Source organism: Erigeron canadensis, chromosome 5 (assembly GCF_010389155.1).
Source record: "Erigeron canadensis isolate Cc75 chromosome 5, C_canadensis_v1, whole genome shotgun sequence".
Classification (NCBI taxonomy): Eukaryota; Viridiplantae; Streptophyta; class Magnoliopsida; order Asterales; family Asteraceae; genus Erigeron; species Erigeron canadensis.
The window spans coordinates 23546254-23569604 of record NC_057765.1 but is presented as its reverse complement, the minus strand read 5'-3'; the positions used below and the strand labels follow the sequence as shown (position 1 = coordinate 23569604).

Sequence of the window (23351 nt, the reverse complement as noted above, 5' to 3'; positions counted from 1 at the left end):
CTAAGCATAACCCATGAGCGGGAACTATGAATCACGGATCCAAGACAAAGCCCAAGTCCAATCCTAGCATGCAAACAATCAATTATCATCCAACACGTCTGAAACGCCCCAAACCATATTAACTCGAAAGGCATACAATCATTTGAAACTCATGTTAAACAAGCTAGACAATTTTATACTTAGAAAATTTAAGCCAATTTTCGCCAAAAATCAAAGTTCTCAAATTTGAAAAATGACAAATTGAACCTTCGTAGAATGTTAATATAAGTCTATTGTATGAGTTTCAGGTCCCGGAAAGGTCAAACGAAGCCTCGGTAAAAAAGTGTAAAAACCACAGCAGGTGGACGACTCTTGTGTCCTGCAGAGGCCGTCCTCTGCACAAAGGCCGTCCTCTTCAGGTTTTGTACTTTTGACACTTTGAACAACTTTCGACCCTTTTTCTAAAAACCGAGCTTCCGACAACTGATTAGCAACTTAGTTTTGACTTAAATCAACTAACACAACATTTCCAAAAGTCTCCATACCATCCATTTATACAAACCAAGTTTATACAAGTAAATAGGTCATCTTACCCATTTTGACGCTTTTTAAGTCAAAATACAAGTTTTGCAAATTCAAGAAACCACACTTGACCATTTACAGAAATTTGACAATAACAAGACCATCAAAACTAAATATACCAAGAGCCATGAGGAGAGGGATGTCTAAGCCTCTAAACCACAAGATTGTCATTCATCCATGAATGACCTAAATACCTCCAAGTCTTGCAAGATTTTTACTTCTAAAACTTTAAGCTTTAATCAACAACTAGCTCCTTCTTAACTACCTATAAAAATGGTAAACAACTAAAAAGTAAGCGAATGCTTAGTGAATAAACTTGCATACAAATATACATACGAAGGAGGGCAAAAACACAAAAGACTATGCATGTAGCCAATGATACCGTCATATCATCACTTGCATACTCACTTTTGGGCTAGCAAAACATACATGGATCCACATACGCTAAACAATCATCAACATGATTAACTATCGGGATTCTTATGCCCCGGAGGTTCTTAGGCCTCATAAACACTATGCCCCATATGGGCCTACGCCGAATCAATCACCATACATGGATAAATAAACTACAACATGATGTGGTCAACACCATACATGGACAAAAGGCTTCAACATGATGTGGTCGATTGACCCAAAGTATACATAAAGGTATGCAAGAGTACTCACCTCCTCCGCGACTATCAACAATCAACAATGCAACAACAAGTGCAAAGCTTTCAACCTATCAATTCAATACAATATGCACATAAGACTTTATTCACAATCTTGGCTAACTCACTTAGCCAAACTAACGATTCACTAGCATTCCTATTCACCCAAACTCAATTTCCTTGAGTTGGCTTAAAATCAAGTTTCACTTAACAAAGCTCAATCTTTCTAACTCATCAATCTCAATTATCTATCATTTTGCTAAAAATCTCATTTTACCACCAACATGTGGCCATTTCATCTAGTTGCTCAAAATTACCAAATTCTCATTCACTAGCCTTTTCCAAACCCAAAACCCAACCTATTTGTCATTGAGTTTCTTTCACCTTTAACAACTATATTAGGTAGTTCATCTTACCTTTTTCAACCACATTACAATAACTAGCAAAATTTTATCTTTTCTTACAAACTCAAATTATTACTTCGAACTTATCAATTTCATAATCAAACACATCATATAACTCAATGACAACTAGGTTAACTAAGGAATTGGGAGAAATTAACCATAATTCATTTTCTAGCAAAAACCCCCAATTTGGTTCATCCATTAACCCTAAATTCAAAAAGAAAGATAAAAACTAAATTAGGGGAATTCAATACCTCAACAAACAATAGGTTAATGCTTAGACTTAAGTTGGAAAATTCTTCTTTCTTTCTTTTCTCTAGCAATTTCAGCCACCACCACGAAACCCGCAAGCCCTAGCTTTTCAATTCTTGAATGGAGATTATTTGATGGTGATGATTATTATTATGATTTTTATTCTTGGATTGAAAGAATTAGTCTTTGATTCTGGAAGAATTGAGATGAAGTTGCATGGAGGAATGATGATGAACAAGAGTGAAAATGTGAGAAGTGGAAAAAGGAAATGGCTGACACCTCCTATGAGTGCCACGCCCTTGACTAACTTTTGTGGGTATTTTACCCGCTATCCGTTAAAGTTCCAACTAAATTAACCCCCGATTCAAAAATATAATATTAGGAACTTATTTTAATGTCAAAACTACAAAAAGGGTTAATTTATTTATCTTTAGAAAAACTTGGGGTGTTACAACGTCTTTAATTTACCTGTTCACCTGAAAAGTGTACTAAAATGGGTCAACATAAAGTTGGTGAGTTCGTAGGTTTGAGTAATAAGAGTAAGTGTCTAGATAACAACCGTTAACAATTCACGTGGATTTGAATACCTAGTCACATTCGTACCAATCAACACAATCAACGTTTACGTTTAGTGATAGTTAAACAAGGCACGACTTACATAATAAATAATGTGCGATAACCGGCACGACTTACATGATGAACAATGCGCGATAACAGGCACGACTTACATGATAAACATTGCGCGATAATAGGCACGACTTACATGATAAACATTGCGCGATAATAGACACGACTTACATGATAAACATTGCGCGATAACACGTTACGACTTACATATATTTCAAATGCGTCATTTCACATTTCATGGCACAACAATCGGATCAACCAATAACTGTTAAGTAAAGAGTACACTTTTCACCCCGAAATATAAGAGAAAATGGGGCTACGAAACTCACCTTTGCCTTACGCGTCGTAGGAGGTGACTAAGCGGGTAAGCGGGGAGCACGACTGTCAGAAACCTATTATAGCAATATTAAATCATCACATTAGGGTCTACGTTACAATATAAGTCACCCTAGGCCTTTACAAGACACCCTAAGGTCGGACGTTGAATTCACGGTTGGAGAAACGAGGGACTCGGGAAAAATGGTGATGGATTCTCATAAAAAGGATGTTACTACGAGAAACTAGACTCTCATATGATTCTAACGATAGGTCATACACCTAAAACGGACTTACAAATCAAAAGTTATGAGCGTTTGAAGTTAACAAAATAGGACAAAAGGGCCGCAGGTTCTCACTGCGTCACAGTCAGGACCAAGCAGTCCCATTGCGCTGCAGTGAGACTCGAAGCAGTCAGGGCCGTGATATACCACTGCGCCGTAGTGGATTCTGGTCTTCCTACTGCGCTGCAGTGGCCAGATACTGAAGCCAAACAGCAGCAGTTCAGCAACAAGAACAAACAAAAATCCAACTTTTGACATCCAAATCGACTAGTGGTTGCTTCAAGACTCGCTTTTAGGCTTAAACAAACATCATTAAGTATAACTAAACATATTTCATCCATCAAATCCAATCCTTTAACACAATTACATGTCCAAATCGTTATTGACCCAAACTAACCCTAATGAAACCCTAATTTGACCCATTTCAAGTCTTGACCCAATTTTTGTCCAAGGGTTTCTTAGATATGACTAGTAAAGAAGTTTTAAGCATAAAAGGGAAGATTTAAGATGAGTTTAACTTACTAAAATGATTCAAGATTTCAAATTTCGGGTTTAAAGCAAAAACCTTGGATGAACACCTTTCAAACCTAAATTCTTGGAGAATGATTATTATTATTATTAGGGTTACTTAATTTAGTTAAGTTGGATAATAAAACACAACTTATTGGTGTATTAATGGAGGATTTATGATGATTTGTGGTGGTGGTTGAAAGAGAAGAAGAAGAAGTAATTGAGGGAGACAAAGGGAGGATAAGGAAAAATGAATGTGGTGTGTGTGTGTGAGGGGAGGATGGGAGGGGGGCCGGCCTAGGGAGTCCATTTTTGGGCTCCCGCTCTGCTAAATTCGACAAATAGCTAAACGTTAACCATTTAAACGCTAAAACGACTCCGTAAACACAATTAGACTTCACGTTACGTTACTATACAACAAAACGTTCAAAAATCCATATAAGTCAACAATTTCATTCATCTTCCAATTTCATCAAATTACAAGTCAACTAAGTCAAAAATCACGAATGTTACAGTTTGATTGGCCGAAAACTAGCCAAAAACTAGCCAATTTGCCAAGTTGTGGCACTACACCCTTGCCCCTGATAAGAACTTACCCATAGCAGAATCTGATAAGTTCATACATAATACATGATACCCTGGATACTATTTCTTGTTCATATTCATACTATACATTTTTGTCTATATGTAGAAAGAAAGTATATAGAAAGAAAGGGATATGGCACTTGTGTCCTTAATTTTTGCTCTATCTCCAAATTCAAATGCTGAAATATAGAGATATATGGATGGCATATAGTTTTGTGGAGATATGTATGGTATCTAATAATTAGCAAACCTCAAAAAATATGAAGGGGAAAATACTGTTAAAAAAGTTAGTGATGGAAAAAAAGAAAGAAATGAAATGAAAAAAAAGACAATCAGTTTGATCTATATTTCCCATTGCTTTTCTGGGGTATAGTATTATCCTCCCATGAAGATATACTCCAGTTATTTGATAATGCGAATGCGAAAAAACTCGACTACCGTTTATATCTTGGGTCATATTATCTCGTAAGTCGAAACAGTTTATATATTTATTTCAAGTATATCAATGGGCAGGTTCAGCAAGGCAATTGCAGTAGTCAAGGATCAAACCAGTATACACTTAGCCAAACGGGCAACGATATCAGACCTTGATGTGGCGATCGTGAAGGCCACATGCCATGACGAGTACCCTTCCGAAGAGTGTTACATTCAAGAAATCTTGAACCTTACATCCGAATCGCCTCTGTATGTAGCCTCCTGTGTTAATACCATTTCTCGTCGTCTCAACAAGACCCGGAATTGGGCTGTGGCCTTGAAAATACTCATGTTGGTCCAAAAGTTGCTTTATGAAGGTAATCCTAAGTATCAGGAAGAGATCTTCTTTGCGACTCGACGTGGAACCCGTCTATTGAACATGTCGGATTTTAGGGATGCACTTAGATCTAACACATGGGATTATGCGGCTTTTGTTAGAACATATGCATTGTTTCTTGATGAGCAACTTGAGTACAAAATGCAGGGGAAGAGAAGAAAACACAGTTCATTTGCACTTGAAAAAGATGAGGAAGATGATACAGAACCTGTAGCTATAGTTGTACCCGTTAATGAAATGACAAATGAGCAAATATTTGCTCGAAATAACCATCTGATGCAACTTCTTGAAAGGTTTATTGCTTGCAGGCCAACAGGTTATATCTTTTTCTCACATATCATGGAATTTCTTCTTCTCCATTTTTCATTGCTAGAGGAAGCAAGATGGGTGGGGTGGACGGGTTGGGTAATTTATTGAAACAATCTGGGTTTTGGCTTTTAACTCAATTACTTCATACCCGTTTTCGCTAATTTACTTATTGACCTGTTTAAAATAGAACACAATCTCAATCGAACCATTAATAAGCTATTCATTGCAATGCCAATAACTTTGTATTTCTTTTTCGTTGCCAATATTAGAACAGGTGGAGCAAGGCGTCACAGGATGGTGATGGTGGCTCTATACCCAACTCTAATACAAAGTTTCCAGCTTTATCATGACATAACAGAGATCATGGGCGTCTTGCTTAAACGGTTTGATGGTCTCAACGTCTCATATTCCATGAAGGTCTATGGTAATTTCCAGCGAGTAGCAAAACAGTTTGACGAACTTGATTTGTTTTATGATTGGTGCAAATCCGTTGGTGTTGCAAGGACATCCGAGTATCCAGAAGTGGAAAAGATTTCACAAAATAAGTTAAACGCCATGGATGAACATATCAAAGGGAAGTCAGATGAATCAAAACAAGAAACTTAACGAAACATAAAGCAATCTTGATGTATCACGTGTGTAACGTGTGTATTTCATGCATATTAACGAGCAATAATGATAGTAAAGCAAGTGATTGCAAGATAACAAAAAGATAAAACAGTGATTTGGGATTCATAGCTGACATTAATGTTATCTAAACAGTTAGATGGGATTGGAAAAATGAACCAAGTGGTTAAGATAGGAGTATATGTCAAATATATATCTAGCTGAAGACTAAAGTTACTTTATACCCCTTACTTGACTTTCAGGGTTTGCATTTTACAGTACCTAAAAGATACTGATGTTTCTAATGTCAGGCAATGGAAGTTCTGCCCTTTTCTTTACAGAGACGCCTAACTGCATTCCAACGGAAACTAGGGTCTCGATTGATCTTGCACTGTAAGCCAAAAGGTCCTCGTCTAATGCGATCGAGTCCTGCAAAAATAGTTTTATAGTACATTATGCTTACAATGCATCCAAGCATACTTCAAAACTACTTTGAGATAAATATAAATATGCACAGTAACTAACCTTTTCAAAGACACAAATGACTGTACTTCCACCAAATGAGAAATACCCAAACTGTGAAATATAGGAGAATGGTAATTAGAGATAGAATGAGGATATTAACAAGAGTAATAAGCATAAATGATATTTGTTTGTACCTCGTCTCCTTTTTGGACATAGTCTCCCGTCTTCTTGGTGAATGTGATGCTGCCAACCATTGTTGCTCCAATTGCCACAAATGCTACCTAATTTATATAGCAATATGAATGGGAGTTAGTTTTAAACTTGAAAATATTCAAAACTAGAAGATAATAAAAAAAGCTGCAATTGGCACCAAGTAGTGAACATTACAAACCTTGCCAAAATCTGCAGTTGATATAATGGATACAGCACGTTTATTCTCAGTAAACACATTGCAGTACTTGCTATTTACAGCAATAGGGTTGACCTAAGACATAAAATAAAGTAACAGTTAGAAACAAACAAGGATGAATATATGATAAAAAATTAGATAACATATAACAAATAGAGGTGCTGATATAGTATCAACCCTGAACATACCGTATATAAGCATCCAGGAATATCAACGATCTGCTCAATCCTCCCAGAAACTGGGAAATGGAAACGATGATAATCCTGCCAAATTTTGTAAGCCTTTAGTTTTTATGCGATTGATAGAAAAACTAACAACTAACATACTTGGTCACAATAGGAAAGAGAAATACTGAGAAATGAACCCTGTAATTAGCGGTGGCAAAATGGGCGAACTTGGTCATGCATCAAAACACGATTGGGTCGAACCAGGTTTTTCAGGACCAATCGAAACTCGAAACAGGTTGGTCAAATTATGTTAAACGGCAAAAATTTTCTTTTCAAGTTTGTCTATATTATATAACTAATGTGTCAGACATGACCACCAAAGGTCCAAAGTTATGTTATTGCAAAGATAATGTAATTTTATAGAAAAATATGAAATGATTCGAGAGTTTTTACCTGGAGGGAGCTGGGGAGGACCGTCTCCATTCCACTCACCGCCCGACCGGTACCGGTACCACGGGGTGGTGTTCCCTTAGATACCGGACCGGTACCGGTTGGGTGCCTAAGGCACTCCGCCCACCCTAAGCATTAGGTAAACTTTGGTCTAAATTTCAACCCATTTGACATGCCATTTTACCCGTTTTCAATTCAACTAAATTTTTTTGATCTGAGATTCTGAGATACTAGGGATAAAAAACTAATGGGTCGGACTTCCTACCTCTACTTGTAGTCGACCTTAATGAAAATTCAGCAACTATGTACCTGTGGTGCCAAGCGAAATATCACCAGGGTTCCACCAATGAAAGTATTAGAGCATGGTATATTACCCAAAAGTCCTCGGATAGAAAACTTTTTACCCTAAAAGTAGCAAAACAATACCATTAGTTACATTTTAATCAAAAGTGTGAGAGTATAGTGGACAAGTGGCCAAAATATACCTTGATCCAAAATCTGAGACTTTCTTCGGCTGTGTTGAAGGCCATTAACCTACAATCAGCAGCACAAACAGCAATATCATCACGTCCAGCATGGGCAATCGGTCTTGATCCAGGTTTCAACTCTCTTATAAAAAATTCATTAAATGTCTGCATAAAAAATTGTGATTAACTTTACAGAAATCTAATGATGATAGTTCCTATGCTATACAAACGATGGCTAGTAACAACATAGCAACTTATTCATTGGCATCAGACATTCAAACTTACCTTGAAATGATCAATGGGATATTTAACTTCTGCTATATTGATTTGATCCTAGAATACAAACAAGGCTATGCAATCAGAATAGAAAGTTACCATAACATAATGAACTTGACAAAATAAGCAGAAAATATAATTAGTTGACAGGATGATATGTCTAATAAGATATCATATCTTGCCTTGAAGAACTTAAGAAATGTTGGTATATCTTTGGCAGATTCAGGTGAGTTCATTTTCTTGCCCTGCTTTTCGGATATGCTCTGCAACAATTCTTTTGCACCTGCACCCATTGGATAACAAACCAGTAAGGGGATCAGGTACATGGGATATGAACTATATCTATAAAATATCTACAATGGAGGTGGCAACATGTGTGGTCAGTGAGGTTGAGTAACAATTCATAATGGTTATAAAAGCGTCAAAAATGTGTTGGGTCGGGCGGGGCGGGGCCAACTGTATCATTACAATAATGTTTAACTTTTGAACACATTATAGTTGTAAATGGTTTATACATTTACAAAGGAGCACCTTGGGTGACAATTAATATGTTTGATCCGGCTGAGTGGTTGTTTTTACATGGGACAAAATGCCACTTCCAACATTGTACACTGACCAAACATAAACTACTAATATTTATAGGCAACAAAGATTACCTCTGTCCATGATGCCAAGCCCAACTTTAGATTGATATATGGCTCTCATTGATAACACAATCTTTCCATCGATTATTTCCTCCACAAGCCTCTTTTTCTTCCGATCAAAAACCTAAGTGCCAATGCAGGTGCTGAGATGCCGTAGTCTTATAGAACACACACACACAAATGCACTGACTCATACTCACTCACACACACACACACACACACGCTGACACGCACGCATGAAGATAGAAAGTACCAGAATATGTGATGATTTTGAACCGGAGTTCAAGCCTGCATCATAGGATGACACATGAGCCCATTCAGAGAGTTTAAACATCCACCTTGAAAGCAGCATATCGATGTGAGACCAAGACTTGAAAAACTTAAACATAGATACTCTATTACGACACAAATACAAAAGTTACTGATGGTACGTAACAAGATATCTTACCCATAGGAAGCCTGTTTTTCAGTTAAAAAGCCTCCAGTCATAACCTGGTTTCCAGTGCCTTCATCAAAGCATAGTGACATATGAATCATCGAGTTCAGCCTATCGGAAACTTCTAAAAACTCCCCACAAACAGGACAACAGTTAATGAGCGGCTCCCTGCATATAATTGAAAAAAAGAAATAAATTACAATTTGAAGTATCAGGCGCGAACTTTAATGAATTATAAGTTATGTTACACTGCATCAGAATTGAAACACAATAAGAAAAAAAGTAGATACCTAATATTAAAATACAGCATAGATAATATCGAGTGACATACTTTTCTTGCTGCATGGTCAAAAGTGTAGCAAGTTCCTCCATGCTGACAACACCGTCTCCATTTTCGTCAGCTGCCTTAAAGAGCTCCTCTTTCTGGTGAAAATAGATAAAACGTTTATTAAAAAAAATATCACACTGTTCAGAAAAAAAATAAAATAATAATAATTCACACACCGGCCTTAAAGAGCTCCTTTTGATGCAGGCCTAGTATGGGATGGTGGCCTATGGGATGGTGGCCTATGGAATGGTGGCTTGGATCCGAAAAGAGAAGGGTGCCAACCGTGAACGACATAGCCGTGACCAACAACGACGTTGGGTCTTCAAAATGTGGGGTATTGTTACGATCCCACGTCGGCCAAGTATGAGATTGGTTGGTGGCTTATAGCTAGATGCAGCCTAGCATGGGATGGGTTTGTATCAGTTACCTGATATACCTCTCCCATGCTGGCCGTGGGAATGTGGGATGGGCAGGTTTGCTCTTTTTTAACAAAACTCACAGAAAAAATCAGCAGATGTACAGATTAGAATTCAAACCTTTTTAGCTGCCTGTTGATTGCCAAATGCATTTATTAATTCTGAGAATTCAGAGAACGATAATTGTCCATCACCATTATAATCCTGTATAACAAAAAGGTTACAACTAATATATATAAAGATTATTTAATTACTACAGGGCTTTGCTGTGTATATGTACGAAAATGAAAAAATAGTTAGCAAAATGTTATCAGACGCACAACTATGGATAAGATACGTCTTGCAAAACTTTTCTCTGTTTCAATTGGATCCTGCAAAATCCAAAGATCAAATGTTACACAAATATTACAGTACATTTACCAACTATACACACGATGAAAATACATCACTTTAACAGACCTCGATAGTACATGACAGAGCTATGTTTCCAACTACTATATTAGAGGATGATGGATCCATCAAGTCAAACACTTCAGTGTCAGAATCTGAATCCTGGAAAATATAAAACCTTTATTCTTTATATTCCTTAATATTTACAACAACGAAACGTTGTAGGGAAACACGAACAGAATATGTTCACTTCTAAAAAGAGCTTACCCGACTAAGAAATTCAAAAAGGTCAACCTCACAAAACCCAATAAGATTGTTCTTTGAAAGTCTATTTGTCTGCAACACAAAAAAGAGTGATTACAGAAAACAGAATACAAGTATTTATGGTTGAATATCATAATATTGACAGTTCTACATGTATAGAGTCTAAAAATAAGGTACTACAAACCTCAAAAACAGTTAGTTTTGCAACATGAGGCCCATTCCTTTCCAAAAGAAACTTTTTCTCCTGTATAATAACATATACAATCAGGGAATGCAAAATAGCGTAATCACAGGATGCCGTATACTCGTATTACCCAAGCACAAATTTTTAGGATCTTATTATGTTCTTCACTTAAGCTTAGGATTTTCGGTAGTGACGGAGAGAAACTCATAGATTCAACATGAATCTAGTCAAGTTGTTTGAGAAAGAGTTCATAAGACTATTTAACCTCTTTAATTGTTCAAAAAAGGCTTAAAATACCATATTTGACACAGGCCCACAGTCATAAAATGTTAATAATCAAGCTATATGTAAGAAAATCACTCACAGAGTTCCATATAGGCTTGTTGGTCCTGCACATTGTTCACAAAAAAAATAAAGTAGTCAGCATAAGGAGAATCAACTTGGAAAACATGAGCTGAAAATATACTCCAATGTGTGCAACTACTTTAAAGCTTTATATAGAAAGTTATATCTACACTACACAGACTATCGAACTTAAAGGATCTAGGAACTCTCTGCAGAAGCATATAGTTGAGTTGTGAACTCTGATGTTGCATGTTTGGTTGAAGTTTGTGAAGCCAGAAGGCCTGCTGCACATATGTAAGAGTCCGAGGACTCATGCCCCTGGATGAAAAATTGTCTTTGGCTCAGTCAAAATGAGGAAATTTGGCCCATTTAGACTCTCTATGGTTAATTGGTAAAAGACACAAATTATAGACTATTGTTACTCACTTACTCTAACCCATTTTGAATTACTGAATGTCATAGGTGATACAACAAGAAAGTAACATTATCATTATTGGCACTTAACTGGTCAGAAATCTCGGTACGAAAAGTCTGTTCACCTATAGAAATACAAGCAAGCCACCTATCCTTAAACTTCATTTCTGCCTGCAAAACATTCAAAACATAGAGTCAATCAAAATTTCATATATATATATATATATATATCAAACGAACGACTCATTTTGCAGATATGCAACAAACTTTCACATTTTTTTACACGTAAATCCAATTGTATAAGAGATAGTTGCACCAAAATGCTACATACTACTTTCCACATACCCTAAACCCATCTCTTTTGTCCGCATTTAGTGTGATTTACCTCATTGGCAAAGAAACAATCAGGTGGGATTCACGATCTTTAACCATATATGGTTTTTTATGGTGGGGGCAGGTTCTATTTCACAGTTGCCGTTGAATAGAAAAACATGATAAAAGGTTCTAATGTGATAAACACACAACATACTTTATGGAAAATGTGTTAAACTTATGTAACAAATGTTCAATTCCTTTATACATAGTGTATGTAACAAGCATTAAAATAAACAAAATAAAACAATCCTTTTTTCTTAACTAGAAAATCTTTGTCCATCATGAAAATTTTTCTTTTTTCTTAATTAGAAAATCATTGTCCATCATGAAAATTTTCGTGCAGCCGTGTATATGCGCGCTTATGCTCTATGAATCTTCATACATCTTTATTATCAAGATCTAATGTTCAAAAACGTATCCTTTTTGTTTTACCATAATATTTGTTTTACAATAACCAACCCCTATATACTGCTAATCGACAACAATATAAGTTACCACATTATCTAATTAATATGTCAGCAAAACCAATGTCACGTTAGCAAGTTTACAAGTTATAAGAAGCCGCGCGCGCACACACACACACACACACACATATATATATACAAATTAATAGCAATATTCAAAATTTTGATACATGCAAGAATAACAAGATGTGTGTTACATACAGAAATAAGAGTGAGCAAAGCGATGCCGGCAAAATCATGTAAGCTAGCAAGTTTCGGGTGTTGCGAACCACGCTGATGACGCCTGTGAAGATGCAACTTTTTCTTAATTCTTTCACGGCGTGATCCCACCACTCGGGGTTTCGAATTCGAACAGTTTCCGTTTCTTGAAGAAGAGTCATCAGATGATGAGTTTGATTTTGAATTTCCATGCCCCATTAATTAATATTGTTAATTTGTTTATTCTTCTTTTCTTACTGAATTGACCAGTTTCAGATGTAATTTGTCTTAAATAATAATGTGAAAGAATGAATGAGTTTATTTGTAGAATTCGTCCGAATGATGATATTGAAGTTTGACTATATTTATAAAGAATAAATTTTATGTTGAAAGGTGGCAGCAGTTGGAAGTTGATTTTGACGGGGCCCTGGTATTCGATTCCGACATATATAAGAACCCTTTAACACGAATGCGTCAACTGGACCATGTAATAAAATAATAAAAACTCTATATTTTATCTATAATACCTTATCCCTTAACTTAATTAAGAACCTGATAAGACAAAAATGCCCTTAAATAATCTTTCATGCTAAGCACCCTCTCACGTGATATACCAACTATGCTCTTCAACCATTTCGTCTCTAGCAAAGTAAAACCCTATCAACGCCACCACCAAATTGTCTTCCCCACCACCGCCGCATTGCGCGGGTACCATGCTCGTATATCTATATTGTTTTATAAAACAAACTCATCCCCATCCTTTAAATTTAAAAATATGATAGATCTAATTTACTCTTCATTTTAATACCTCTTTATTTATATTTTATAGATTGTGACGAAAATGCTATTAAAACAAAATTCAACCTCTGTTTCTTTCTCATGTAAAAAAATTTAAAAAAAGCCCTAATTCACAATTCGTCCATTCCTCCACCACAAAAAATATCACATAGCCGAACATAATGAAATTATTTTTATGTTAATATCCACACAGTCACCGTTTCACCGCCGCTGCATAGCGCGAACACCAATCCAGTATATCATAAATTGTACATCGCTAAACAAGAGAAAATTATGGGTAGTCTTCTCTTACATTAAAAATGTGTCTCGATATATTTTTGACGACGTTTTAATTTATTTTTTCTCTTGTACTTGTGTCTCTTTGTTTTCACATATAAATTAGTAGATTATCATCTGTACACAATAAAAATGGTTAAGAGCGAAGCCCGTCAATTTATGGTAGAGCCATGGTGGTCAAAGGTGGAGTCATAGCGGATAAGGACGGGACCCATTAGGTAGATCACCCATCACCAATCACCATGTATGACCTCTCACCCCATACTTTTATTCCCGTCTAACGATGTATAATTTGTAAGATAAAACATGTTGTATGACTTGAAAGATTTGAATGAATTTTCATATTTTATTAAAGAAAGGAAATGCGTAATACAAAATGGTTTTCACGCTATATTCTTTTAGAGTTATCAAGATACTCAACCCCATGAGTTGTAGATATTAATTATGACGCATATTAGACATGCTAACGACAACCTCGTGAGTTGTAGATATTAATTATGACACATCATGTCAAACAAACTTTTTGGTACGAGAGGTCTCAAATTTAAATACAATCAATGTCGGGTTTTGTTGCAATTTATGCTTTAGGATGAGGTTTTTTCTCGAAACCGTGGCTTCGTTAAGGACTCGGGCATTCAGGACTTATATGTTCGTCTTTTGTCATTAGATAAACCCATATTGCGAATCAGTTACAAATATAATAAGTAGGTATCTATATTCAATTTCATTTTCTTTTAACAAGTTATACATTGTCTACATATATTATTGTATTTTATTTTAAAAGGGCTGTACTCAACAAAAAAAAAAGTTTGTTATATAGGAAAATGATCAACCATCCTAAACATTAAAATAAAAATTCTCTTAAAACCATATAAATATGACAAGTGGATCCCATTTAAACTCTTTTTTAATCTCTACCCTTGAATTTTCATATATTATTATCTTATGAATTAAGATGATTTTAGGCTAATAAATTAAAGGATTAATTATTCTTCGTTTTTCATTAATTTATTTTTATCATTTCTATATTTGATCATGACACATAGACTTAGATCTTCTTTGAAAGGTACTTTGAAATATATATTTTCCTTATAATTATCACGCACTATGAGACGTTGTGAATGCCTGAATGGAAAGACAAGTCTGAAAAAGAATGAGATTCTTTTTGCCATACGTTTGTATGGGTTCGGTTCGGTCGGTCGTTGTCGTTTTGTTCTTTTATGGATTATGCGTGTCCTTTCGTTCCAGACTTGCATTTCGCTTTATATCTTTACAAAAATTGAAGTTTTCAAAGACTTTTATATATTATTAAAATCTTATCTATACTTCTATACTACATTATACATTTTTGTTGAAAAATTAGAAAAATAAGAGATACAAAATGACCATTATACCTTTAATGAATTAACTTACACCATTGGTTCCTTATCTTTTAAAATATCCCATTACCCCTTTAGATCAATTACCTCTACATCAATTACATTTACATCAACCTACACCACTCGACACCGTCACCACCACCACCACCACCAAGTCGCGCCATCACCACCTGTTGCCGACACCACCAAACCACCGTAACCATCACCGCCGCATTGTACGGGTACCGTGTTAGTTTTTAATTATAGTTAAAAGTAATATATAGATATAATTAATGTTAAAATACATTTATTCCTAGGATTGTTGTAGAGATGGAGCTGAAACAATTTATTAATAAAACCGGAAAATATTTGTGGCTGCAATACTTGTTTTTGTTAACACTTGTGACTTTATAAAACTAAAATTAATTTGAAAAGAACCTTTAAATATGAAATGAATATTTTGTCTTATGCCGCAATCGCGAGAAATCAAGTTCCACTTATTGTTATTTGTCAACCCGGTTTCTGACTTCGAGTCTGGATTGAATGGATTGGTGTTTGGTGAACTCATGAGTATTTCATGTTCAAATTGTTTCGGAAAAACAAACTAGTCTTTGACTAAGATGTACTCGGCTGCTTGGCTTAAACGGGATATTCCATTGCCATTTTTGAACTTTCTTTTCTGGCGATGATATTAGGCTCCTTTTTTTTCGTTTGGATTACTATCAGGATATGTAATACTGTAGTAATCAGTAATATCAATTGCTCAATAAACATTAATTTATACAACTGAGTTGTATTACACGGAGTACAATTTATCACAGATTTACCAATAGTCCATACAAGAACATGATCCATTTTCAAAATGATGAAAACGTTTTCGATCTCTTACAACAATCCTCCTTCCATATATTGTTGAAACGAGTTTAAACGTCGAGTGACAGTCATCACATATTCGAAGATTGTTAACAACCTTAACTGTTGTTGCACGGCTCGTACTAATCAGCCCGAAAGCAACTGCAATCTTCTCGCTATGATAACGTAAAATGGATTTTTTCTCAGCATCATCCATTCTAAGAAGAACTTGAGTGGTGTCCGGTTTGTAGCCGGCCAGACTCAACTTTTGCATCATTTCTTCTAGCATCATGTAAATATCTTGTGCTTTACTATGTGATCTATCAGCAACTATAAATTCATGAATCACGCCATTAACCTCAATCCAACTACATCCAGGATCTTTTTTAATGTCATTTTGTTTCATTTTTAGCCTTGTTTCCGTAACCCTGTCCCAGTTTTCCATAGAGGCGTACATGTTAGACAGGGCTACGTATGGGGCCCCGTCTTCTGGAGCTATCTCTAGAAGACGTTTCCCAATACGTTCACCAATCTCAATGTTTCCATGTTTTTTACAAGCACCAAGTAAGGCCTTTAGTACCACGTCATCCGGTCCACCAGGCATTTTGAGTATTAGCTCTTCAGCCTCTTGTAGCCGGCCTGCCCGGCCAAGTAGGTCAACCATACATCCGTAATGTTCAATCCTCGGTATCAGTCCATCGGTGTGAACCATTTGGCTAAAAATCGACAACCCTTTGTCTACTAAACCGGCATGGCTACATGCAGTCAAAACACTAATATAAGTTACATCATTTGGTGTAATACGACTTTGTTGCATCTTTGTGAAATGATCAAGAGCATCCATAGCTCGACCATGGATCGCGAGCCCAGTTATTATTGAATTCCAAGTGATCACATTCTTCTGTGCTAGAGCGTTAAAGAGCCGAAGTCCCTCCTCGAAGCTTCCACATTTGCAATACATATCAATCAACGCAGAACCAAGAACCGGATCAATCTTTATCCCATTTTTAACCGCATAAAAATGCACCCATTTCCCTATCTCAAGTGCACCAAGTCTTGAAACCGCCGGTAATACACTAACCAAAGTAACATAATTCGGCATCACATCAGCGGCCCCTTCCATTTGCATTTCCCTAAACAACTCCAACGCTTCCACAAAAAACCCATTTTGCGCGTACCCAGAAATCATAGAATTCCAAGAAACAACACTTTTCCGCGGCATTTGATTGAACAAATTCCGCGCCTTTTCAACATCCCCAACCCTTAAATACCCATCAACCATCACATTCCACAACACAACTTCACTCAAACCCGAACTCAACACACCTAAACCAAAAACGACACAAGCCTCATCCATAGCTCCACACATGACATACATTCTAACCAAATTACTTAACACAAATCCATCATTCACTATCCCATATTTCACGACAACACAATGTACCTGCTTCCCTTCATCAACCCGGCCCATTTTCGCGCATGCTTTAAGCACAGAAGGGAACGTAAATTTATTCGGTATTTCAAACTCAACCATTTTTCTAAACAAAACCCATGATTCCAATGCATCATTGGTATCACAATAAGCCCGGATAATTGTGTTCCAAGAAAAACAGTTTGGTTGAGGCATTTCATCAAACAGTTGGCGTGCGTGTCGTAAATCACGGTGTGGTGGGTCGGAGAGGGCGTAGAAGCGTAGAAGCTCGGCGGACGCAAGTGGGTCTTGAATGCGGCCGGTTTTGATGAGTTTAGTGTGGATTTGAAGTATGTGTTTCTTTGTTTTGCAGTGTTTGAATTCTGGGAAGAATGTTGATGGGTGTGGAGGCCGGTTTTGATAAGTTGGTAGTGTTGGTTGTAAAATGCTAGTGTTCATGTTTAGGAAATAGAATAAATATCATGTAATTTAGAGTGATTGGCTAGATTGAGTTATTACACATTTCATATGTCAAATATTTATTGTTACACATTTCATATGTCAGTGTCAAATATTTATTGTTAAGACTGTCATTTTAATCTTATATACCTATCACTTGATTAAAAGCTCAGAATGTATACATATAGTTATGGGATGGGAGGTGATCCTCACACAACATGTTTTTGCCATACACAACAATATATGCATTATATGAATGTTTTGTACAACTATATAATGCATACAATTTTGTATATGGCTAAAAATTATAGTGTAAGGACCATTTAGCATATCCGACCGTTCATATATTTATAAAATTTGCCAGACCGATAACTTTACAATGTTGTATCATAGAGTTGTAAATGACCAATTTATTGTAAATTTGGTCATATATCTTGTCTGGCTTTGTTTTAGCCCAAGTCTAACCGTATTTTTCCGTTGGTTAATTTGTTCTCTTATAGTACTCACTGATGGTCTTCAAGGCATCTCAGGCAAAGAGGACCTCCCGGGTGGTAGCATAAATAGCGTCTCGTAGTTCAAAATCCAAGAAAAGAAATCTGAAGCAACTTGTCAACACCTCAACTGTATATATCAAGGATCTAATATCTTTGAAGGCAGTCTACCTAGCTACGTCGATTACATGTGTAAGTCATTATGAGTTTTTAAAGACTACAATACACGTCAAATAGCTATCATGTATCAAGGGTCTAGTATCTTTGAGGGTAGTCTACCTAGCTACATCGATTACATGTGTAAGTCGTTATGAGTTTTTACGAACAATGAAATGTTCAATAGAACCCAGAAAAAGTAGCTATAGACTGAGACATCATCATTACTCAGAAAATATAGAAGTGGTTGATGTAAAGGTTTAAGCAACAAGTAGTTCAGACTTTAGGTAAGGATACTCGAATTTGAGGATCTTATCTTGGATGAAGTTTTTTGAGCTTGATGATATCCATATGAAACAAATGAAATCAATAGTCTCTAATGAAACACGATAGGAGTTGTAAATCGGCAGAGGATTGAGTGGGCAGAAAAGGTACGAGTCTTTTCAGTTGGTGAGATCAATTTCAGAACAAACACTCAAAAGAATATAAATAAATTGAGGATTTATTTTCGAAGCTTTGGCTGGGGGGTTGGTTTTATTGGGGATGGCCAATTCTGGAATATAAACCATTGTCACAGTATCAAAAGTGAAATCATACAAGGATATGACTCGTAAATGTACTCACTGTAGGTCAAGTTTGTATTCGGGACTACAGACTTGGGCCGCTATTCATATGAAACATGCATTCAAAATCGATTCATAAAAGAGCATATATGCTGCAAACTTAAGACCTCCTCCAATAATTCACATCAAATTACAACGAGGTGTGGCCACCATAACTGATTAAATTCATGGCAACTAAGTCACTCCTTATTCATTTTCAACTCAAGGTATTGGTTGTACCAAAAAAAACGGAGTTTTAATGCGAACAAAAAGAGAAGAGTAAATGTGTCATATCCTGACATATATCTCATTACTTTAGCTTAGCAAATAGCCTAGGTGCAACCTGCATCCAGGTAACCGCAGTATAAGATGAGCTGGAATGAAATCACACTAATTGATTTTATTAAATAGAAAGAAATATGTACAAGAATTTAAACTTACACATTTGTCAACACATTGCCAATAATCAAAGTATTGTCCAGTGCAATGTTTGTGGCCAGTTTCGTCAGCCTGAACCCTTTTCACACATCCCTGCACGTTTAAATTAGAAAGACTTAGGTTACTATGTAATACATAGAGAGAGCACATATACATAGATGTCATGAACTAACATTTGTATATAAATACACAATAGGGGAAATCTTGTAGACATTCATCAGCATCAACTGATTGTAGTGTTAAAAAGTTCAAACAGACTATATTAGATCCAGGTGACTTGCCAAACAAAGTATATATAATATGTTGCAACGTTTGGACCCATGTTCCAGTATTACTCTATTTATTAGGAAAGTGAAAACATATGTCGAAGTTATAGAGCAAATATTTGATGTAATCAGCACAAAAGTTTGTTTTATGGATGATTATAATATAAGACTACAAGTATAATCATAGAATGATACTGGTCCTTGATATATTGTAACAACACAAAATCATTATATCAGGGCCAAAATGGCTGAAAGTTATAACAAATCTGCTTCTATGCGTAAGGAAGCATAATTTCCTTTCTTTTTTTTGCCTGTTATGATGCTCTTAGCATATCTATGTCCCAAGTAAAAAGTGAAAATGGTCCTCAAACGGTTAGGCAAAACGTAGATATTCCTACTACCCTATCATATATTGGTCAGCAAGTCATAACATCCTACCAAACCCAGCATCAAATTTGAAGAGTAGGAAGCGAACTCCCCTAACCATGTAAAAATCATATGAAAAGCAAGAGACCATTCAACATTGCAAACAGCTAGCATCTATTTCACGTGAACTGAAACAGCACAATGTAATCCGCACAACAAACTTTAATTTTAGTAACTAAAAAAGTAAAAAGATTTTGCATGAACATGAAGAGACGAACACGCACGTACGTTACAAAGTTTGAGTGATGCTAAATAAGTAATATCAAACATATCAACACCCTCTAAAGGCCAGATATCAACTGAAATTCAAAACATGCCCACTCTTAACATTGGAATATTTTTGGAAAGCTATACTTCTTGGTAAGCAACCCGAAACAGAAACCAACAACCCTTTCATAGAATGGAAGCGGCATATAACTAATAAACTTGTAGAAGATCATGCCTTCGTGTTACAGTAGTTATAACATTTTCAAATGATGCAGTTTACAGACACATATAATATAATATTTACGCTCAATCCCCCTAGAGCTTAAGCCTATGTTATAATTAAGCTCCATCTACTTAGATTTAAAGTGTTAGTGTACCATGCCAACTCTTTGTATAAGACAGCAAGCATTTGACTCTCCCTCTCCTCTCCATCACTCCAACTTGACTTTTCCAAGATTCAGAGTTGTAAACTTCCTCTCTGGATGGTACTCAAGCACTTTCCTTTATATATTAAACAAGCTATTCCCTACTTTCAAATGGGCATGTGAACGACATATAAACTTAACCATATTGACCATGTATCCAGTAATCTCATTTTAATAATTATTAAATAGAATTAATTTTAGCATCCTCGTTTCTTAGGTCAGTGTACAGAGTACAACACTCAATTACCATGGCGATACAATAGCAAATCTATCGTATACTTTGATAGAGTCATTGTCATGAAAGACTAGTTAAAAGTCAGGAATTTCCATGACAGTCACATTTAACAAACACAATACTAAATCATGATGGCAAATTAGCAAAGACCCACATCACCAATTAGTATTCTCTGTTAAATGATTTAACAAAGACACTACTAAGCCACCGTAATGGCTAATAAGCAAAGATGTATCTCACTTTGATGGAGACATTGTGCAGAAGACTTGTGAAACTCATAGAGTCCCGCCACAACAGTATACACTTTATGGGAGCCCAAATGTAGCTCAAAATACGAATGCGGTAAAGAAAACAACTGTCTCAAAGAATAAAAAGCATGGCAAAAAGGCTCAATTACATGCAACACCAAGTTAACACAAACAGTGGGCCACCATTGTATCAATGAAAATACATCTGCCTCCCTCTGCCAAACTACCATCCTCAATAATACTTGCATCTACATAACCGTTTGTTCATCTCATTGCTTCATCACACATTTTCTTATTCTGTCTTTGCTCATTATATCATCAAACAACCACCATTACCTGTTATGATCTTCCAATTATCTTAATTTGTTCATTCTTGACTATAGTCAATAAACTTAGAGTAATAAACTACAACTTCAATGACTAAACTATTCACGTTACAGTTCCATATCAATTTCACTATTAAGTTGTTTACCTAATAAGCCCCATTTGGTCATAGAAAGTGTGAGTGTTTTCCTGAAAACTTTCACAAAGCACGTAAAGTGATTCAAATAAGACTTTCCCATACAAAAAATTCAAGAGGAAACAAAAAACTCATATTTCTAACTTAAAAACTACACTTTGAAAATCTCACTTTTATACTTTCAGATAATTCTATTTCAAAATATGAAGAATCCCTTGTGTTTTCAACTCCCCTCTTTCCTTAAGCAACAAAGAACACATCTCGGTAAGCCTCATATAGTCACTTCTACAATACATCTAAACCCCCTATTCACACCGTCAAACTTACAACAGATATAACTTCCTTTCTACCCAAACTCAAAAAAAGCAGGAGGACTTCAATTGATCTATAATTATCCTTTTTTCAATTTTCACACAACTATCACATATTCCATTGTTGAGACCACGCAACATCCCAAACAAGTGATGATATATAAATCGGAGTACTACTAAGTACTAACTTCCCTATAACATATTTAGGTTTGTATTAATCAACTAAAACAGCACAGATGTGTATGTATATGTATATATATATATATGGGTGTTCATCAATAGTGAAAATACCTGATAGTCAAGCCAAGCTCTAACACATTTAGGTTTGCATAAATCTTCAAAATACTTCTTCTGATCAACGGGTTCTTCGTCCGACCTTATAAGTAATTTATCAAACATTATAAATTCATTCAATCACACACATAATTTCAAATAGCACAAAATCTTGACTTACGAATTATAATAATATAGATTTACAACATAATTTAATATATAGATACACACATAATACTTATAAAAAAAAATTACTTACATAGTGATACAGGAAAACAACCTTGTACAATCTGAAAAACCTGCTGAATAGGAAACACGTTGTCTATTACTATGTTAACAGATCGAATCAATAAGAGTGTAGATCTTGTAATGAGATGGATTCATTTATTTAATAATAATAATAATATTGGAATTAATTAAGAAAAATGAGTGAAAGTTTTTACCTTCAAAATTAGAGAGGGTCTGAAAAGAGCAGCCGTCAACCGAAAGACTAGGGGGAGAAGGGTGGTTACTTTTTATTCTTTGAGTTGTTGGGCCTGATTATATTGCAAGCCCCTGGATTCACGTCTAGAGTTTTCTATGAAACAAAATCTTTTATTAATGGACGACCGGACGTTGAATCGGGTACTTATAATTTAGTGGCCCTTTTAAACTTTAATGAGATATATCACTCGGGCGTTGTCCTAGAAGACATTACATTTGTTAACGGTTTAATAAAAAATATCTATTCAAGAGATAAGGTGTCATAAACTTTTTGAAGAAAATATGTATTATTCAAATTATTAAAAATTGACATTTGTCGGTTAAAAAATGAACTGTAAAAGTTTTGTGTGAAAGTGAAAGTCGTTCGCATAAAAAGTATAAAAATTTAGTGCTAAAAGTATAAGGGGTTAAAATGTTGTGGTGAAAATAAAATGAATAGAAAGTTTATTATTCTTTACAAGTCTTTCCGTACATTTCTTTCTAATATATGTGTTATAAAGTTTGTTGCTAAAGTATAAAAGGTTAAAATGTTGTAGTTAAAATAAAAGATTATCAAAAAGTAGAAAAATT

The 23351-nt window shown here is 35.5% G+C and overlaps 4 protein-coding genes and 1 long non-coding RNA gene across 9 annotated transcripts; 1 reads left to right on the top strand and 4 right to left on the bottom strand.

Annotated features, from left to right (window-relative positions):
- Nucleotides 1-505: 505 nt before the first annotated feature.
- LOC122598960 lies at nucleotides 506-1257 on the bottom strand. Its single transcript, XR_006323801.1, has 2 exons — nucleotides 1228-1257; nucleotides 506-826 (listed from the first exon to the last, which is right to left on the bottom strand). It is a non-coding gene; the product is annotated as an uncharacterized LOC122598960 (long non-coding RNA).
- Nucleotides 1258-4448: 3191 nt separating this feature from the next.
- Nucleotides 4449-5914, top strand: LOC122601369 (putative clathrin assembly protein At1g03050). The gene is made up of 3 exons (XM_043774133.1): nucleotides 4449-4474; nucleotides 4687-5315; nucleotides 5583-5914. Exons 1-3 carry the CDS (start codon nucleotides 4449-4451, stop codon nucleotides 5912-5914), a joined length of 987 nt encoding a protein of 328 aa, XP_043630068.1.
- Nucleotides 5915-5984: 70 nt separating this feature from the next.
- Nucleotides 5985-12977, bottom strand: LOC122600624 (phosphatidylserine decarboxylase proenzyme 2-like). 3 transcript variants are annotated; one of them, XM_043773368.1, is made up of 21 exons: nucleotides 12610-12977; nucleotides 11661-11740; nucleotides 11175-11199; nucleotides 10811-10870; nucleotides 10630-10698; nucleotides 10432-10524; nucleotides 10293-10343; nucleotides 10093-10176; nucleotides 9560-9651; nucleotides 9241-9396; nucleotides 9046-9130; nucleotides 8805-8916; nucleotides 8331-8431; nucleotides 8158-8205; nucleotides 7891-8037; nucleotides 7715-7810; nucleotides 6977-7051; nucleotides 6771-6863; nucleotides 6574-6660; nucleotides 6440-6490; nucleotides 5985-6343 (listed from the first exon to the last, which is right to left on the bottom strand). In XM_043773368.1, the coding sequence occupies exons 1-21, from the start codon at nucleotides 12823-12825 to the stop codon at nucleotides 6197-6199; spliced, it is 1968 nt and encodes a 655-aa protein (XP_043629303.1). In that variant the 5' UTR covers nucleotides 12826-12977; the 3' UTR covers nucleotides 5985-6196. The 3 variants fall into 3 exon arrangements, with proteins under 3 accessions (XP_043629303.1, XP_043629304.1, XP_043629305.1); XM_043773369.1 differs by having other exon boundaries at nucleotides 11661-11736; nucleotides 12610-12627; XM_043773370.1 differs by lacking the exon at nucleotides 12610-12977 and having other exon boundaries at nucleotides 11175-11473; nucleotides 11661-11735.
- A 2828-nt stretch (nucleotides 12978-15805) lies between these two features.
- Nucleotides 15806-17823, bottom strand: LOC122600745 (pentatricopeptide repeat-containing protein At5g48910). The gene has a single exon (XM_043773502.1). The coding sequence runs from the start codon at nucleotides 17758-17760 to the stop codon at nucleotides 15862-15864; it is 1899 nt and encodes a 632-aa protein (XP_043629437.1). The 5' UTR covers nucleotides 17761-17823; the 3' UTR covers nucleotides 15806-15861.
- A 1279-nt stretch (nucleotides 17824-19102) lies between these two features.
- LOC122600293 (cytochrome b-c1 complex subunit 6-1, mitochondrial-like) lies at nucleotides 19103-22870 on the bottom strand. 3 transcript variants are annotated; one of them, XM_043772999.1, is made up of 5 exons: nucleotides 22742-22870; nucleotides 22558-22620; nucleotides 22317-22401; nucleotides 19451-19540; nucleotides 19103-19352 (listed from the first exon to the last, which is right to left on the bottom strand). In XM_043772999.1, coding segments are annotated over exons 2-5 (210 nt in total). In that variant the 5' UTR covers nucleotides 22560-22620; nucleotides 22742-22870; the 3' UTR covers nucleotides 19103-19319. The 3 variants fall into 3 exon arrangements, with proteins under 3 accessions (XP_043628934.1, XP_043628933.1, XP_043628931.1); XM_043772998.1 differs by having other exon boundaries at nucleotides 22558-22600; XM_043772996.1 differs by having other exon boundaries at nucleotides 22558-22597; nucleotides 22742-22869.
- Between the last annotated feature and the right edge of the window lie 481 nt (nucleotides 22871-23351).

Coding starts and splice junctions, on each gene's coding strand:
- LOC122600745 (XM_043773502.1), bottom strand. CDS start 17,760: ATGAACACTAGCATTTTACAACCAACACTACCAACTTATCAAAACCGG.
- LOC122600293 (XM_043772999.1), bottom strand. Junction 19,541..22,316: donor GAGCTTGGCTTGACTATCAG/GTATTTTCACTA, acceptor TTAAACGTGCAG/GGATGTGTGAAAAGGGTTCA. Junction 19,353..19,450: donor GGCAATGTGTTGACAAATGT/GTAAGTTTAAAT, acceptor ACCTGGATGCAG/GTTGCACCTAGGCTATTTGC.
- LOC122600624 (XM_043773368.1), bottom strand. CDS start 12,825: ATGGGGCATGGAAATTCAAAATCAAACTCATCATCTGATGACTCTTCT. Junction 11,200..11,660: donor CGTACCGAGATTTCTGACCA/GTTAAGTGCCAA, acceptor AACAATGTGCAG/GACCAACAAGCCTATATGGA. Junction 9,397..9,559: donor TTGACCATGCAGCAAGAAAA/GTATGTCACTCG, acceptor AATTATATGCAG/GGAGCCGCTCATTAACTGTT.
- LOC122601369 (XM_043774133.1), top strand. CDS start 4,449: ATGAAGGGGAAAATACTGTTAAAAAA. Junction 4,475..4,686: donor GGGAAAATACTGTTAAAAAA/GTTAGTGATGGA, acceptor ATTTATTTCAAG/TATATCAATGGGCAGGTTCA. Junction 5,316..5,582: donor TATTGCTTGCAGGCCAACAG/GTTATATCTTTT, acceptor ATATTAGAACAG/GTGGAGCAAGGCGTCACAGG.